We start from the raw sequence: 18,742 nt of genomic DNA, 5'->3' as shown, positions 1-18,742 counted from the left end.
GTGAATCAGGCGGTCTATTTCTTTCCCCCTGCTCTGCTGCTGTGCAACTATAGGGCCCGAAGAGATATGCCCTGTCTTCTTCTATAAACCTGCTGCAGTTTTCCTTTCATCACTGATGAAACCTTGCTCAACCGCCATTCGTACATGTATAGCGGATAAAGCACCGCAGAGCTTGCTAGCTCAGATCGACCTCTCTGCCTTCCTAGAAAAAATGATCTCTCTCTCTTGCATGCCATGTCAGAGGATGCCCTTGCTTGCTCTGACTGGGAGCTGACCACTGTCGTTAGAAAGAAAAGTGTACAATCATTGCATTTGCATTCTACTGGTGCTAACATATGGGGCCGAAACTTGGAGGTTAGCAAAGAAGCTTGAGAACAAGTTAAGCAACGCACAAAGAGCGATGGAACTAAAAATGTTAGGCCTGACATTAAGTGGAAGAAATGGAGCTGGGCAGGCCATGTAATGCGTAGGATGGATAACCGATGGGCCATTAGAGTCACAGAATGAATACCAAGAGAAGGGAAGCGCAGATATCGCAGCCGGCAGAAAACGAGCTGGGTTGAAGTTAGGAAATCACAGGGAGAGGCCTTCGTCCTGCAGTGGACATAAATATAGGCTGGAGACTTTCACAGGCCCTTGCATCCTCACTAGCACATTGAGAGGCCGCCGGTAAAACACAGACAGGGACAAGCACGCATACGAGTGCAACGACCTTCTAACGTATTTCTCGTGTTCATCCTTTCACGCTCTTATAGGTTGTGGTTGCGGTTAAATTACGGTAAAATTTGCGAAACAGTATCCATTCTTGATATACCCTGCAGCAACTGGCAGTCACTTATAAGTATAAGCGCATTTACAATACTTTCATTTCAGAGTGCAATGTCGTCCAGAAGCGACCACACGACTCAGATGGATGCATTTTCACTAGGCATTGCCGTCAACCGTAGTCATGCATGACGGTAAAGACGCCATGTGGTTCGCACGGTACCACTGACGGCAATAGTGCAGCGTATAGGAATTGCAATGGCATGGCGTAACTACAACATTCCATGTTCACATAACGCTATGGTTCAGGCGGTATATTTCTTTCCCGCTCACATTATGCGGTTAAAGACGCACTGCTGCTGTGCAACTATAGGGCCCGAAGAAATATGCCCTGTCTCCGCATTTAATTCTATGAACCTGCTGCTGTTTTCCTTCCATCATTTATGAAACCTTGCTCAACCGCAATTCGTACATGTATAGCGGATAAAGCACAGCGGAACGCAAAGGAGGCTCGCACATGCGCAAACCGCCGCTTCCTTTCCTGAGAGTGCCGGCGAACAGCACTGTTCGCGCCGCGTTTAATCCGTCGTTGAACTCAGATATCGCGGGATGACGATAAGCGAACACCAGTCGGGCGCAGGCGTTGACGTAGCACGCACTGTTCCCCCTCACCCCAAGCAGCCTGCGCAACACACAGATGGTCGCCTTTCGTAAGGCGATTAACGTGCCGCTCCGGTAGCCGAGTGGTTAGAGTGTCGCCGGTGGCACTCGCAAGGGCCCACGTTCGAATCCCGGGAGCCGCAGTGATGAGCCGCAGCAGTGATCGGGTTCGGCGTGGTCCGCCACTCGGACCGGAGTGTGGGGATAAGGCGAGACTTTGTGCTTTTTCACAAAGTCTCTCCTCGCTATCCCCCGGGCCCCTCTCCAAATGGGCAGGTGCCCGCGCTAATTTTTTTCTTTTACCATTCGCCGATCGTGGCGACAGCCACGTTTGCGCCATACAACTCCTGCATAGTGAACGAATAACAGCGCGAAAATACAAAGACCAGAAGGGGAGACACACATGCCTACTTTCGTCCTTGCCTTTTTGCGCTGTTATTCGTTCACTATGCAGGAGTTGTATGTCGCTAGCGCAAAGGAATTCGTACACTGTCGATCGCAACAAATACGCCTTCACATTCAGTTACGGAGCGGTAGTTCATTTTAACTAGCACGACGCTCTCTGACTGAAACGTGAAGAACACGGCTGCACTCACCTGCTGGCTAGGAGGACGTCTGGTGGTACCGGGACTCCCACGGACGACGGCTCGAGAACGCAGCTCCACACACTCCTGCACAGGTTGAAATTAAAGCAACGTTTTGTGCAGCTTCGTGGGTCACTCGTGTTGGTTATGTTATGACGCAGCTTTAAATAGACCTGCACTGTTGTGTGCAGCAAACAGATTCTTTTAAATGCGAATAATTTCTTGGCGAACATTTGCCACTTTGACAGTATCTATCAAGCAGCCTACGTCTTGGTGCTCTCACGAACGTATCGTTAACTTGATAGGTACCAAAAGTGGCATAATATGACAACAGTGTATGAAGAACAAATAGCGCCATCGGCGCACTAGCAAATATTCGCCACACTAGTCGGCAGCTAAGTGGCTGGAAGTATGCAAGTACTCTTGTATTTGCGATTGCTACACCTACTAGGAAAATAGCGGCAACGGGACAACACAGGCGAACATGCTCCGGGAATTTTGAGTATCGATATAAACTACCTAAGCTGGAGAAGATCACAGGCACTTGCATCTTATCTAGCATATCAAGAGGCCGCCGGTGAAACAGGGACAGGGACAAACAGTCCTGCAGGCAACGACCTTCTCACGTAATTCCCTTGTTCATCATATCGCGCTCTTATAGCTTCAATTCTGAAGTTCCAACTAGCCTCTGCTCGTGGTTAAATTACGGTAAAATTTGCGAAACCGCCCATGTCCACCCCTGATATACTATGGTTCATAGCCGCAACTGGCAGTCACTTATAAGTATAGGAGGGTATTTACAACACTTTCATTTCAGTGTGCCATATTATCTGCAGAAGCGACTCAGATGGATCAGGCATTGCCCTCAATCGTAAATGATCAACCATCGTCATGCATGGCGGTAAAGACGCCATGTGGTTCCCATGCGTCCATTCGCTCAGTACCACTGACGGCAATAGTGCAGCGTACAGGAAATTCAATGGCATGGCGTAACTACAACATTCCATTTTCACATAACACTATGGTTCAGGCGGTATATTTCTTTCCCGCTCACATTATGCGGTTAAAGACACACTGCTTCTGTGCAAGTATAGAGCCCGAAGAAATATGCCCTGTCTTCTATAAACCTGCTGCACTTTTCCTTTCATCATTGATGAAACCTTGCTCAACCGCCATAGCAGATAAAGCACAGCGGAACGCAAAGACGGCTCGCACATGCGCAAACCGTTTAATCCGTCGTTTAACTCAGATATCGCAGGATGACGATAAGCGAACACCAGTCGGACGTAGGCGTTGACGTAGCACGCACTGTTCCCCCTCACCACAAGCAGCCTGCGCATCACACAGCTGGTCGCCTTTCGTAAGGCGATTACCGTGCCGCTCCGGTAGCCGAGTGGTTAGAGTGTCGCCGGTGGCACTCGCAAGGGCCCACGTTCGAATCCCAGGAGCCGCAGTGATGAGCCGCAGCAGTGATCGGGTTCGGCGTGGTCCGCCACTCGGACCGGAGTGTGGGGATAAGGCGAGGCTTTGTGTTTTTTCACAAAGTCTCTCCTCGCTATCCCCCGGGCCCCTCTCCAAATGGGCAGAGGCCCGCGCTACTTTTTTTCTTTTATTATTCGCCGATTATGGCCCCCACGATTGCGCTGGCGCCATACAACTCCGGCATAGTGAACGAATAACAGCGCGAAAAGACAAGGACCAGAAGGGGAGACACACATGCCTCCTTTCGTCCTTGCCTTTTCGCGCTGTTATTCGTTCACTATGCAGGAGTTGTATGTCGCTAGCGCAAAGGCATTCGTACACTATCAATCGCAACAAATAAGCTTCACATTCAGCTACTGGCCATGAGTTAGTGAGCGGTAGTTCATTTTAACTAGCGCGACGCTCTTTGACTGACGCTACACGAACCGCGCAAGTCGCCCGTGAAACGCGAAGAACACGGCTGCACTCACCTGCTGGCTAGGCGGACGTCTGGTGGCACCGGGTCTCACACGGACGACGGCTCGAGAACTCCACGCACTCCTGCACGGATTGAAATTAAAGAAATGTTACGCACAGCTCCATGGGTCACTCGTGTTGGTTAAATTATGTTTGGTTACGTTATGACGCAGCTAAAATAGGCCTGCACTGTTCTGTTCAGCAAACAGATTTATTTTGGTTTATATTAAAAAAAAAAAAAAAAAAAACATACGGGAGTCTTTCCACATATCTCTGTGGAATTAACGAGATACTATTGGAGAGGAAAACATCTGTCGCCTGCTCTGCATTTCTTTCCTACAGTTTGGCTCGGTTGTCACGCGGCATAACTTCACGATATGTAGTTTTGCTTACAGCATGCTGGCCCGTTTCCTGCTAATACTGGAACGGTGACTCATAGAATGTTTTTTTTTCTAGTTCGCCATCTCCTATGTGTCCCGTTCTGCCGATCGAGAAGGCTTGCACGGCTTCATGCTAGCGACAGTCAACTTCCGCACAGTTAGCGATGTTGATTGCTAACTGTGCGGTATTCTTTTCGCTAGCGCGAAGGGGAGCGCATCGCGTAAGCCGGCCGTGAAACGCGACACACAAGTCTGCACACACCTGGTTGAACTGGCGAGGAGGACACCTGGTGTCGCTGACACGGAATACGGCGCGAGTTCCTTCCTGCACTTTTTCTTTTAAATGAGAGAACAATTTTATTACGGGTGGGTGAATATTTGACACTAAATATTCGCTAAATTTTCGAATATTAAAAAATTGCAAAATATTCAGTATCAACCAGCTCTGACAGTATCGCATATTTTCACAAGTGAAACAACATGGTTACTTCAAGCCTTGTTTTAGATTTTCGGTGGAAGCCTACCAGTGGCGCACCGTCGGAGGGGGACTCGGGGGTTGTAACTCCCCCCCCCCCCCCCCTGAGGCCGACGTAACCCGCCTCTTTTGTTTAACCCCTTTTCTTTCCTTGCGCATTTGAGTACTGCAACTAAGATGTAAGACGCGCAATCGTCTGCGCACTCACAAAAAGCGCATTTTTTGACAATTCCCCGTGAAGAAATTGAAATTAGTGCTATTTAGATGGTATTGGCAAACTGCCCCCTCCCCCCTGGCAGAGATCCTGGGTACGCTACTGAAGTCTACATGACGAGCATCTGGCGAATGCCTGTCATTTAGGTTTCTGGCAGTCTAGTGAAGTAGTAGTTTTAAACTTGACGCTACAACCAGTGATGTCAGTCCTTGCGACGGACCCTTTCACATGTATAATTCAAGGGCATGTTCAGCAACAATTTATTTGGCGTTTTTGCAAAGATAGTCGTACAGTAGACGTTCGTTCTTCGGGAGCTCCTTTGCAACATCGATTTGTGCAGTTTCTTAAATGAGGAATCCATGCACGATTCGGTGTTTAAAATTGATCATTTGCATCTAGCTTAGTTAGGAGTCGTTTTTTGCACTAGTCAATGTCGTCTTGGTAACAAATACTACAGGAATAAATTCGTATTCCACATATCCGTATTCGCCCACTTCTATTTTTTTATGTTCTTATAGTGAAAAGTAATGTTTCACAAATGGCTCCTGATCGTTTCCCGCTGTGACGCAAATGATACAGTGTAAGCTCCAAGTCGAGGTGGTGGGGCGACGCTAGCACATACCCGGGCTTGTAGTCGTCTGCTTTGTAAGTCTTTCATTTATTGCAAATAGCTTTGTCCGACTAGTTTTCTTTCCCATTATCTATCTCGCATTTTTTACACTTTCCACTAAGTGGAGTTGAACCCGCGTCACATGGGCTCCTCAGAGCGAAGAGAGATGGTTGCCTGGCTGCTATACTTGGATAATCCTCATAAATAAGTACGGCAAGATTTTTTAAAAAGTAAACTGCTAGCTGCCCGGTCAACCAGCGAATTGATTCGCGAAGAAGGCAGACGAGGGAAAGCACGAGAGTTTTCGACCCGCCGGAGATTGCTCATTCCGAACAAGATGCTGATCTTACCAAGACAAGCCTTTCTCGCTGTCGTATTGGCGACAAATTAAAACAAAAAAAGTTGTGAATACAGCAAGTGCGTTTTACGTAGAGCGATAGTCTGATAAGAGACGCCTTCCATGGAGAAGCGGTCTAAACCGATGTTTACCGGCGGTCACCGGTAAACATCGAATCAATGCACGCGTACCAATGCCGATAAATTACAATGAATTCAACAACAAAAGATCACCGCCCAAGCATTCCGTACAGATGGTTAACCAGCGATGCTGAAACGTGCGGCCCCCACCACTGGGTGAATCCCGACGGTTCAAGAAAGTCTTTCTCAATTATTGGTTACGTCTTTGTGTTTCTTAATGCGGTTACACACACGTGTGGCTGCGTCGGTAAAAGCGATGCCACTGACGTCACTGTCTCCAGTTTGCTCGGCGGCGTGGTTAGCAGCATTCGCCCTCCTGCCCCCCTCCATTGCCACTTGCGATTCTTCCCAATTAAATCTGTCCCTTGCGTAAGACAATGGATGGCCCATACCCGCTTATATCCCCCTAATCGCCCCCCCTCCCCCCCCCCCACTTCCATTACGACGACAGAAGAGAAGTGAAATTCCACGCTGGAATGACGAGCCAGCAATGGAAGAAGTCGACGCCACTCGAGCCATTGCTGATGATGATGGTTTTCGGCGTACATGCGACAGACGGGCGAATCGGCCAGCCACATACAGCCTTGCTGTAATAATATGAACTAGTGAAAGCCCATTTTCATGTCTTCCTTCTTTTGTCATACTCGCCGCTTAAACAGTCCGTGGCTCCCCGTTTTGGCTTCAGCGCTGATTGCTTTCGCCTTTAGTCAAGGTCTGCACGTTTATGTTTACTTGCCCTTGCCATTTTTGCCCAGTGGTGGCAAGAAAAAGAAGACACGGACATTGAGCTTCGGGTAAATTCAATCCTCAACGCACTTAGTGTGGCTGCATTTCACTTCAGTGGCGAAATATTACTCCTTGAGACACGGCCACTTTATTAAGGTTAGTACTAATGCACTGATATCATGATATCATATCACTTACGGCAAATCTCTCTTTTCCCCTTCTGTCCATTTAGCAGGCGTTATGTGATACACGATTGGCCGATACCGCACATAAACGGCTAACCGAGGCGGCGGTCCCTTTCAAAACCGTTTTTGCCACTATAGGGATGGCATTCATGGTGCTGAGCGTTCAAGCCGCTCATGAAAAAGGACGAACAAGGCTACGGACAACTGAATGGGCTGGAAGAGCCGGGAATGGCACGGAACGCAGCTCGAGGACCCAACGTCATGCACACCTGTAAGGGTTGAGGAGGTTTTAGTACTCTTCCCGCGATGTACGAAGCAGCACCGCGTGCAAGTGAAACATGCTCCTGTACACTCGGCCGCCTTTCGGGAGCACATTGTCTCACCCCGGGCATCTGAGTTAGACAGCCGTAGCCCACAGTCCCCGACGTCACACAGCACACTCCAAAATGGAGGTTGCCGTGGGTAAAAGGGGGCCTAAAGCCAGCGATCTTTAATTGAAATTTCCAGTTAGAATATACGCTGAGAGCCCAGATTAGTTTTTTTTTCTGCTCTCAGTCATAGTCAATAGCTACATATAGTTGAAGGACCGTGTCATGGCCATTTAAACACTCCATCACCATTTGTGACAGAAAAGGATGAGCAAGATCCCTCCTGACACCAGAGAGACCAGCTATAAGCCTATATATCACGCATGAACAGCGGATGGAAACGCAATTTGAACCATTATTTACAACATGCCCAATTAGGCCAGAAAGTTGAAACGTTCTCCACACATTCCTTCCGTTTACACTGAATGCGAACTAAACCTCAGGTAAAGGAATCCCGACACTCTAGGAAATAACGCGGCTAACCGCCATATAACTCTCTATAGTTCTTTTTTTTGGAAACATTCCCTTCACATCACCCATAATATTACCCCTGTTTCCTAGAAAAGTCAACATTGCGACACACTGCGTGAACTCCCACGTGGCCACACAGTTTAATTTATAGCAACCTACTTTAATGAAAAGTGAACAACGTTCCCAGTTCGCCGAGGAGACTCGTAAAACCATCAAATGCATGCAAAATATGACGGAAACGAGTGTTCAATAATTTCTAAACTGCATATTTATTCTATGCACTTAGAACGTTTGGAACATTAGATTGCTGCCACCCTTGGGTCTTGTGATAACTGCAGGAATTTGCTAGATTGCACTTTCACTGCGTATGTTCTTCATTTTACGCTCATCAGTCGTGTACCAATAGACAATGCCCCATGCGTACTTAAGCATACGTGTTTCACGAAATAAATGTCTTGCAAGAGCTGCCTCTGCGTTCACACTGTTAATCAGAGTTATTCTACTGCAGTGGAATAACTGCAGATGCGTGACATATGATATTCACAAATTAACCATCACACCTTAAAATTTGTCAGCACATCCTTTTGCAAAATATATCAACTATGAATGATCTAGTTTTTTCACGGCACCGGGAAAACATGCATTAACGTTTTAGAGCGTTTCAAGACGCATGGACCACTTCGCTGTAAAACACGTCAAGCTCATAGGAGAAGAACGCCCAGCAAATCGCAGAAACAATGTGTGCTCAACAGCACTCGTTTCTTTTTTTTATTTATTTTTTATTAGTAAATGTAACATATTGTTTGCTCTAAGGAGGCCGACGGTCTTTTCAACAGAAATCGCATTGCTCGAGATGGCATACATTCTAACTATATGCTTGGAGGAGCTGAAGACTGGCAACTGGAAGACCGAGCAGTCACTCGGTGGAATTTCCACTCCGGACGGTCACGAAAATTCTGAGCACCGAATCCGGGGCTAGGAACAAAATTGCGCAGATCCCACGAACTGTGGAATTGGACGTTATGCGAAGCATCTTGCAGGCAGCTGTCTATGCAGCATTGTTTGGGGTTCCGCAAAACCTTACCCGGTTGACCAATGTGTTTGTGTAAATTCAGTACTTGTGTGTGTGTGGCGCGAGTACAGTGAACTAGCATTAACGCGACAGTGCGTGTGCCTGAAGACGGCAGCAAAGCGACGAAGATGGTAACGACGGACGACCGTGAATAAATGTAACATAGGAAATGCGGAAATAAATGCTCTCGGACTGTAGCAAGTGTTATCATGTGCTTCAGTCCGAGAGAATTTGGAGCTCATGTCGGAATATTTGGAAGATACATCGGGTGGCATGACGGTGAAACTGTAGCGCAACCTGAATCTCGTGTACGGACGAGTGGCATCATTCCCTCCTCACCTTAGCAAAGCCGTGATGACATTGCCATGGTGGAATTCAATGCAGCCTTGTCTTACTGGGACACTATGTGCACCAGGAAAGAGCAGGGCTCGATGTTTGATTAAGCGGCCCGGTAACGACGAGAAGGGCCCGTGAAATTACGGTACAAGCTTTGGGAGAAACAAGGAGGCGGCCCGTCGCTGTCTAGAAACTCCGGGCTTAGACATGTTCGGAAATAAACGCTCGTGCCAAACTTGCTTTCCGATAGCTGCTTGAACGGATACAAACACCACCCAGTGTTCTCCTGCTGAGATCTACTTACGCGTGCCACTTGGCTCGAGTGCAGCTGGAACACGAAAATTAGAGGCGGAAGTCGAATTAATAAGATGTAATTCTGTGAGCTGAATTAAGCTGCTCATTGCAATGACGATGCAATGAGCAGATAGTCATCGCCCCAAGTTAATAGACAACTTGGTCCACTGGGTCGGTGTACGTTCTTGTCATGGTAATGACATGCAGTAAATAATTGTCATGAATTTATCTTATTCTTGTAATGCATGTCATGACATTTAAGCCAATCATTTTGGACATACATCAGACGCATATTCAGTTAAATAAATTCGTGTCATGTCATTGAATCCATTATAGTCATCTCATTTATGACATTCCGGTCAGCTTCATTTGCTAACAGGATATATATCAGGATAGCCATGACATGAATGAAATAACATGAAGTGATGGAGTGGTGGTGATTTCTTCAACTGGGTATCTACCAGGATATGTGTGGCGAGACATGCGTGCATGAGATGACATGGAATGACGTGCTCATGCAAGTCTTGTGATTATTGTCATGTCACTGATATCCAGGTACACATCGAGTTAAAGAATCGACATCGACAGCTTCATACCATGTCAAGAATGTGATAACTTTTATGTCACGACATGCGCTTGTACGTCTTGTCATTTTTGTCATGACACGCATGCGAGTGGCACGATCGATTATAAAAACATGCAAGGTGGCAGAGTGGATGTCAAGTGGTTAAAGATTGACGAACAAGTAAGGAAAGAATATAAGAAGTGCATAGTCAATATTCAGAAACCCATCTTGAAGATTTGTTAGCTGCATTGCTCGTGGAGGAACCATGGAAAAAAGGAAAAGCTGTAGAGTAGGCAAACTTATTATTCTCAAGTCAGATTAAGGTACGGTTAGGGCTGCTTGTAAGCTGCACCTCCGGGTTACAGGAACCTATATAAATACAAGGACGACAACGGGAAATTCTGGCCTGATTCGAGGGAACGCCATGGTATCGTAATTTTCAAGAAGAAGCCTAAGCGTATGGGTAAAATACACTTTGGAAGTCACCTACTAATTACACTCTCATGTCAGAAGAAATATAGAGAAAGTTAGCTAACAGATGAGGGAAAAAACTAGCAGTTTAAAGAGACACCATCACCGAACTTCTTGCTCTTTAGACCTGGTCAGAACAAAGGTAATTATATGGCGATATTTAAATACTTACAAATCACGCTTTTTTATGTGTTACCTCCTTCAGTTTAGTATTATACCGTTCACAGTATTTTAGTCATCTAAGAATTACTGTACAGTTGGGCAACCTAATTCTCTTTCGTTCTCTCAACTTTTGCAATGATACTGAGCCAATTACCTTCATTTCCTCTTAGCACTTTCGATACGACTCAGATTTTTTTTGAATACGGTAGCTATTACTATTAGGGCAGCAAATATACGAGATCAAATGCAACCTTTATAATACATTCCTTTAGAAACTACCCCCAATAGTTATTGCGGGCAAGGTTTGAAATGGGTAAACTCAAAGCAAGTACTTTAATTTCAGGCAACTGAAATACGCAATGCGACTGCTTGACAGAAACAGCTTCGCTGGAAATTGCGCTATGATTCGCTGGAAATTGGCGCACAAGTCTGCTATCTTTTTCCTGTCCTGCCAAGATTTCTTTATGGAAAATCTGTATGAGTTTCCTTTATCGCTTCGTGATACAAGTTGGGTAGATAACATTTTCCCTTTTCTTGAACGTTATACTCCACCTTGTGAGCTTCTGAAGAACAAATGGTTGGCCAATTAGCACAGCATACACCGCCATGCTAATTCGTCGGGCTGCAGTGAACGCCGACCAGCAGTGAACTTATCTTGCGATAATTCGCGTTTTCACTTTGAAATATGACGAGTACCGAGGCCTGTCTGGCATGTAGTGGTGCATAATAGCCAAACGGCACAGGTGACTGTTGAGCGAAAAACGCCACCATCGCTGACCGAACTTCTAATGCCGCATATACTCGGCTAAGGGCCGTATCCCCAACTTGCCAGCCCGATGAAGAAAGCGTGGTAGCTTTCTCAGCGCGTGTCGTGTGTCACTTTCGGGCATCATTGTGAAAAGTTTTGACGACAAGTCACACCCAACACCACGCAAGGCACCAAGGACAACTATATGCATGAGTGTGCTACCGAGCCGAAGATGAGCAGCCGTGACAGTGACAGTACTGACGACTATAGACAGCCACCAGCAGCGTGGCGTGCTTTCTTGAACAAATACATGCATTATGAACGCAAATGCATTCGCTCTTTTCGCACAATATTCTGCAGTACCTTACTACGACCTGGTTATTGCTACGATCGGGGTTACGGCACGTAATACACTAGAATTTTGCAATTACCTATTGCACCCGCAGCGGTGATTCCCCAGCGGCCATGGAGCAGCTAACCAGTGCGGTGGTCAGGCCTGCGACGCGGCAGAAGGTGCTAAGAATCTCTGGAAACTGAACCTCGCAACGTTTACCAGACGAAACCTCCCGAGTTAGCTTAGCTTAATGGCTCCTTGAGGTAATTATCAGGTATCGTCTGGGATATTATTGGCCTTTGTGAGGCTAGAAGAACTGGTGAAAACACGGGGAAGGTGGCAGGTGGAAATTCAAGACGATGAGCAAAACGATAACAAGGTGAAAGGCGAAGCGAAGGTTTCGACAACATGAAAATAGTTTGTGTCGGGCGACCATATGTAGCTTTTCATTTTTTTTCGAGGCGACATATGTTCTCCTCGCCACATTATTTAGAATAACCGTACGGTTCTTCTAAAGGGGAGAGAGGTTAAGGCGGGTGAGCGAGGTCATGACCGAGGGTGTGTTAGCGGCGAAGGTGGAATGTGAGGTATCGCGGTGACGTAGATGGTTAACTTGTCACTGTAGAACTGGTGAGGCTTATGCAGAGCCGACTAATGGTCCGCTATCAGCTACATGGGTCTTTCAGGTTAGAGAGAATACGGGGTAGGATTTCTAATTCATAAGGTCATAGCGGCAATGTACCGAAAATTCCGCTTCAACAAGAATGCCCACTCCACCAATCCGCCTTTGCAGAGCATCCTAGACACGAAAGTTGGAAGTGGCACAAACTGCGCGCAAAGAGCACTGTGGTCGCAGCCACCATGCACACACGTATATTGTCGCTGACCTGGTCTGGATGAGACGACAGGCTCCAGCGCCCCACGAGAAAATGGCGCCCCGCTTCAGTGGTGTTTACCGCCTCGTCTTGTTAATCACAACAGTGCACGTCTCCCAGTTGAAGCCCTACGTGGCTCCCCCCCTCGAGTTTCTCCTGTGACCCAGCAACTACCCATACTGAACGTAGAGACCACGTAGAACCCAGAAGCGAACAACGTCGCTTCCGCAGCGCGGCAACAGCCGCAGCCGCCACAACGCATTCGATGGATGCCTAGCCACCTCGACGACTTTGTGCTGGAGTGAGGTGGGTTATCACGCGTGTGCCAGTGTGTGACCGTTACAGATAGTGTGCAGAACTCATTTACCACGAGATTTGATCAATCAGACAGGGTTGGGATGTTCGCACCCGTATATATATATATATATATATATATATATATATATATATATATATATATACGAGTTCTCGCCTTAGTGTAACTGATCGCTAGCGCCACCTCCGGCGCCTGCTTTACGCCTACACGACACCAGGCGCAAGCGAGGCCCGGGCTCGTCCCAAGGAATTTCTTTTCATACCCTCCTTGGCTCGTACGCTCGCTCTGTTTCTCTCTTCCCACCGCCGGTGCGGACGGACGCGTTTCGGTTGAGCGTGTTCTTTTCGAGAAGTTGTCGCCTCTACTTGCCATGCCACGCTAACGTCCCTAGCCTTCCCCTCCAGCCCTCAGACCCGCCCCGGTTGCTCAGTGGCTATGGTGTTGGGATGCTGAGCACGAGGGAGCGGGATTGAATCCCGGCCACGGCGGCCGCATTTCGCTGGGGGCGAAACGCGAAAACACCCGTGTACTTAGATTTAGGTGCACGTTAAAGAGCCCGAGGAGGTCGAAATTTCCGGAGTCCCCCACTACGGCGTGCCTCATAATCAGATCGTGGTTTTGGCACGTAAAACCCCATAATTCAGTTTCAGCCCTCAGAGTGCACGCTCACTTTAGCGCTACCTCCACGCTCTTTAATGACCATTCAAATACGCCGAATGAAGTTCTACGCGTGCGTCCAGCCTTTAGCAGAAGACCACCACCAGCAGTAGCACGCCGTGCACATCCAATCGACGTTATTACATAATGGCAGCTTCATCGCTGCAAATGCGACGACGCATTGCGGTCGCTTGCTGTGGGCCACGGCTGAGCCATACTGCGTGGAGGAGGCTATTCATATTCTCGATGAGCGGCTGGTGCCGAACTATGGAAGCAATAGCGCGACACGTTGTCATTGGAAACAGTCAAGCCGGTCAAGAATTTATAATAATGGCATGCCAACTCGGCAACACAGTTCCGCAAGCGCTCGCAGCTGGATTTCCTTTATTTTGTTCACAGTTAGGTAAGAAAACATTACAGGGCACCACCTATAAATATTTTACCCAGCGGAAGCACACATTATGTGGCCAGTCCGGCGTAATTTAATTCGTGCCGGTGCTAGCAGTCAAAGACGATCATGTCTTCCTGGATGCGTTTGCGACAACAATTAAACGTTTTTTTACGGTGTCCTACAGAGTAGCGCAATAATGATATTTGGTTAAGAACGTCAGCTTGCGTGGGCACTGAATAAACAGTTTCAACCGGTAGTACTGCAGGCTTCGGATATGTGATCGCGTTTAGTGTTTTGTTGACTTCTAGCTGGTATGCTAAGACGCCTTGTGGCTAATATTGATAACGATCAGATAGGCTTTTTATTGCGATAGCAATTATATGGACACTCCTAGCGCATTTCTGCCAAGGACGTGGTCGTGGATGCTGCTGTGAGGTTCCGTATGAAGTGCAAACATGGTAACATTGACGCCGCGTGCCGTACGCTGTATGTGCGAGTGTAAGCATGCGAGGGTCAGCCGACGATTGCGGCTGAGTCATGCGCGCGCGAGGGAGAAAGCGGGGCGGAAGCGAGCTTCTGTCGCGCGGCAGTCACGGGGGAGTTTTACTCCGGTGGCGGCAGCGCGGTGTCGTATATTGAAAGCAATCTGCGACGCGGAACAAGTGTGCGCCAGCGCGGGCCTCATCTTCAGAGCGATCTGCGATGTGGACAAAGTGCAACTTGTGCCGGTAGCTGCGTATGCGCTGTGCTTTCGACGCTTAGCTCACGCTAAAGTGAGAGACGGCACGAAGGCCAATTTGCTCGCTGCTGCTGAAGTTCCTCCTCAATGCAGCGTTTTGACAGTGAGATCCCGCGGTCATCGAGAAAGATGTGTTCATGTTTAGCTGCGCAGGCGTTACACCGTGCTTGTTAATTTAGTTGGTGAGTGAACGTTTACAAGCTCATAGGTCCGATAAAACTACTATCTTTAGTTCATACAGTTCGCTGCTATTTTGTTATCGCAATCGATGATTCGCCTTTAGGGCGAAAATGCGCTATTTTTTTCTACTTAACAAATCTTTTGAAACGGCGAGCGCGTGCATTGCACTGGAATTAGACGTTAATTGCGTAGTTTCCGTAGTATGAGTGGAACAAGACTTCAACAAGACACACGTTGAGCGCTGACTTTAAGCTCCACCCTGAAAAAATAAGAATCATGGTGGCGTAGGTGCCGCATCTGCTCTAGCAAAAATGCAATTATTCCTTTACAACTTTTTCCCACGGTTGGAGTAGAGGGTTGATTCGCTACCCTTCACACCAGGACTGTCATATTTTAAGAGATAAGCAACTCCAAAGAATACCACGCGCCCTATGACGATCTCGCCAGTAAATAAACTCGTTTTGAACCAACCTTGTGTTTGGTAAATGAAGAAAATATATGTAGTAGTGTCTTTCTTTTTTTTCCTGGTATAGTTTGCACTCCCACGCGCTCGCCTGCAGTTCCAACGCGTCCTTTTGAAAAGCTTCTCTCTGTTGTTGCATGCCTACCGAACGAGGAAACCCATCCGTTCGTCACGTAAGACGATCGCTTTCAAGCGAGGGCCCACAGCCGCGAGCGCATTGACCTTCGCGCTGCGTCTAGCTTCAACGCGAACTAAGCGGCGAGAACACAGCGCACATGGAGGTATCAGCACTCAGCGCACTCTGTCCGGATCGCAGATCGCTTTCAAGATAGGGCCCGCGCAGCTGTGTCATACGGAGCCGGAGTACGGTTCCTCACGGTTGATAATGTTCGTATCGAGAGGAGGCAGTGTCATCAAACACGTCTACGTACGAGGTCTACTAAACGTGATAATGTTAAATTACATCACGTACGCATCGATGAGCACGCCTCGGCTGCGGGAGGCTATGGGTTCGATTCCCACCGCCGCCGGGCACCCACTGGTTCAAATGGGTACAAGCGCGCCCCGGCCTGGCGTTCGGCTTTCTTCAGGGGTGATGCGCTTGGGAAAGGAGCCTGCGCCCTGAATTCCCGTCGAAACCAACGTGAGCACGGTATATGATGTTATGCAATGTTCACTCATGTTATATGATGATGCGTTTGGATGATGCCACCGCTTCATGGACGATGAGCACGCATCGGCCAGTGCTCATCGTCCATGAAGCGGCGGCATCATCCAAACGCATGATCATATAACATGAGTGAACATTGTATTTACATAATAAAGATAGTTATTCTCTCTCTATTACTCGCCTCTTCTTCGTTCCATGCAAGCCTCAGTTAACGTTTCGGTGATGCAACAACCATTCTCCATTTCACGATTCTTTCGCGGTGTTTCTCGCACTTGTGCCAAACACAGTAGCATACGACGACGGAACAGCAGGTGATTAGTTGCAAATGCTTACGCGTCGTTTAGATAACTCCCGCAGAAGATTATTGAGCGTAGTTTTTTGCTTGCGTTTTCTGCACGTACCGTGACCGTGGAAGCTGTGACCGCGGAAGCTGTCACCCGCGTATTAATAGCGCCGCCGTAAAGGCTGCGTTTCGTATACGTTTCCTCACCGCATTATGACGTCTCCGTTCCTCGTCACTGAGTAATTTCTCACTGGGTGGCATAGTCATAGAACTTTGGCATAGTCATAGTCGTTGATCAAGACGGCGGAACAGCTTTAGAAACACCAGATGATGATGATGATGATAACCTCAGCACATGGCTCGCACCCACTCCGGGGGATTGGCCAAGAATTGGGCACCTGAACTTTTAGATACGGTTTTTGAAACTATTGCAACAGTCCAATTTAGTAATCAGAACAGACAGAATAATTTTCTTATACTGCACTTTTTATAATATAATTGTCATGCTATATATCTAATTGTAAAAGTATGGATTTAAAATTTTATTCGTTTTGTTGATTGAATGAAACCACAAACGGCATCAAACACGTCCCTGTGGGTAAAGCCGAATACCGAGGCACTGAAAGAGAGTACTATTTCTGATGTTAAATTTACCCCTAATTTAGCAAGCGGAATTTTAAGAAGTCTTTTTCTTTGTAATTTATACCGACGACATATTAAAAAAATGTGGTTGATCCCTCTTATATAGGAATCGGTATAGAACACGAAAGTGAAACGTGTCTTCACAGAAGTAGTGTAATGTTTATTGCACATTGATATATAATGTCTATTGGTGTTTTGTGGCTAAAGCGCCCTTAGGCGTTGATGCACCCACGTTGACGCCTGGTGGCACGTCTCCTCCATCACGACTACCAACGTCGATGACCATGAGCAACCGTCGTGCATATGGAAGCTGCACTACGCTGCACACGCTAGCACAACGCGAAAGACGAAGCACGTAACTGACACACTAATACAACGCGCAAGACAAAGCACGTAACTGAATCGTCACCGAGTCAAATCAGCGCGTACAGCGCGTCGTAATTGCAGCCTCCGCGATCAACTTCAGAAACATTTTCAGAGCTAATTGCGGAGGCCACGCTCCGCTGTGCTGAGTACGGTGAACGCCACCTAGGTGGCGTTGGTAGTGCTTCTTGATGCCAGCGTCCCTTCGAATGCTGGCATCGAGGCGTCGTAGTGCTGAGACCACCGAAGCGTTCACTGTCGGTGCGCGTTAAGGCCGGAATACATGGAGCGAATAACCGGCGTCCGAGCGAAGAACTTCGTCGGGCGGCGAACGTCCGACGGCCGGCGTCAAGAAATTTGCCGTCCGCAGCCGATCTGCCTGTCCAAACATTTTCGTCGGGCGAACGCCGCTGCCGGAAGCGTCTAGCGCGCAGCGGTGGACGACAGCCAATCAGGAGGCACTAGTTCCGGTCGCAATGCATGCTGGTGTTTCGCGCGCGCGCGCCTTTTCGCGTCGTCTGCAATCGCGTTGGTGTTGCCGTGTCTGCATGTCTCTGCACCGATTGAGTAGTTCCTAGTATGATCTCTCAGGAATCGCGTTGTATTTGTACATCCCATATCCGCTGATCTGCGAGGAAACAGACAAGCAGTGCAAGCTCTCTACAACAACCTTCAACAGAAATCTTCTGATCTCAGAGGCCACATGCTGTCGTCATGCCTATCTCCCGACTTCCCCGATAGATGGCGTTGGCATCGGATATTTCTTTCGCTAGGCTTAGACGCGTTCGAAACGAGAAGCGATCTCGAAAACTACTCAAGGTTATCCATAATACTCTGTCGTCGAAGCGGCCTGAGACTAAGCGAAAGCCGTTTACGCAGTCATTTGCTTCCAACTAAGTGAATTCTACAAGGACAACGCCAAATTCAGTTCGAAGCGGGCGGCCGGGACCGCCGCCAACACGGCGGCCAACGCGCGGCGGCGTTCGCCGCATGTATTGCAACACAGCAAACATCCTGCGTCGTGTCGCCGCGTCGTTACTTGACGCGTGAAGTTCGTCGAGAAAGTTCGCTCCATGTATCCCGGGCTTTAGTGTCATAATGCAGTACTTCTCTTTTCTGCTCGTAGGCGGCGGCACCGCCCCGAGCAAGAGCGCGGGTACACGGAGGAGTGTTAGATATATAAGGCGCGTCTGTGTAGCTCTCTGCAAATGCGTTTGTGGCGCAATGGGTTAAACGCTCGGCGATCTATCGTCGCGGACCGAGAGGTCGTGGGTTCGATTCCCAAATTTTGCATGTTTGTGGAACTTTTTCTTCTGGTTTCTTTCTTT

At 47.9% G+C, this 18,742-nt stretch overlaps 2 protein-coding genes across 11 annotated transcripts in view; one reads left to right on the top strand and one right to left on the bottom strand.

The window, feature by feature from the left end:
• LOC119434082 (uncharacterized) overlaps window positions 1-18,742 on the bottom strand; it is a 191,307-nt gene that overhangs the window by 9,975 nt on the left and 162,590 nt on the right. For 6 of the 10 annotated variants that reach the window (XR_005188531.2, XR_007464224.1, XR_007464222.1 and 3 more), the window contains 2 exons: window positions 3,962-4,031; window positions 2,022-2,096 (listed from right to left, as the gene is read on the bottom strand). Coding sequence is in view for 3 of the 10 variants with exons in the window: in XM_049658516.1 (XP_049514473.1) it covers window positions 2,022-2,096 (75 nt within the window). In the remaining 7 variants the exon portion in view is untranslated. Of the gene's footprint in view, window positions 1-2,021; window positions 2,097-3,961; window positions 4,032-7,203; window positions 7,284-18,742 lie in introns of those variants that run through there. The other 4 variants (XM_049658516.1, XM_049658518.1, XM_049658517.1 and 1 more) reach the window with 2 other exon arrangements.
• LOC119434080 (uncharacterized) overlaps window positions 1-18,742 on the top strand; it is a 207,903-nt gene that overhangs the window by 78,312 nt on the left and 110,849 nt on the right. The gene's annotated exons all lie outside the window — the stretch shown is intronic.

This window comes from Dermacentor silvarum, chromosome 11, assembly GCF_013339745.2.
Source record: "Dermacentor silvarum isolate Dsil-2018 chromosome 11, BIME_Dsil_1.4, whole genome shotgun sequence".
Taxonomy (NCBI): Eukaryota; Metazoa; Arthropoda; class Arachnida; order Ixodida; family Ixodidae; genus Dermacentor; species Dermacentor silvarum.
Note: the sequence above shows the minus strand (reverse complement) of the source record. Positions and strands in the feature narration are given on the sequence as shown.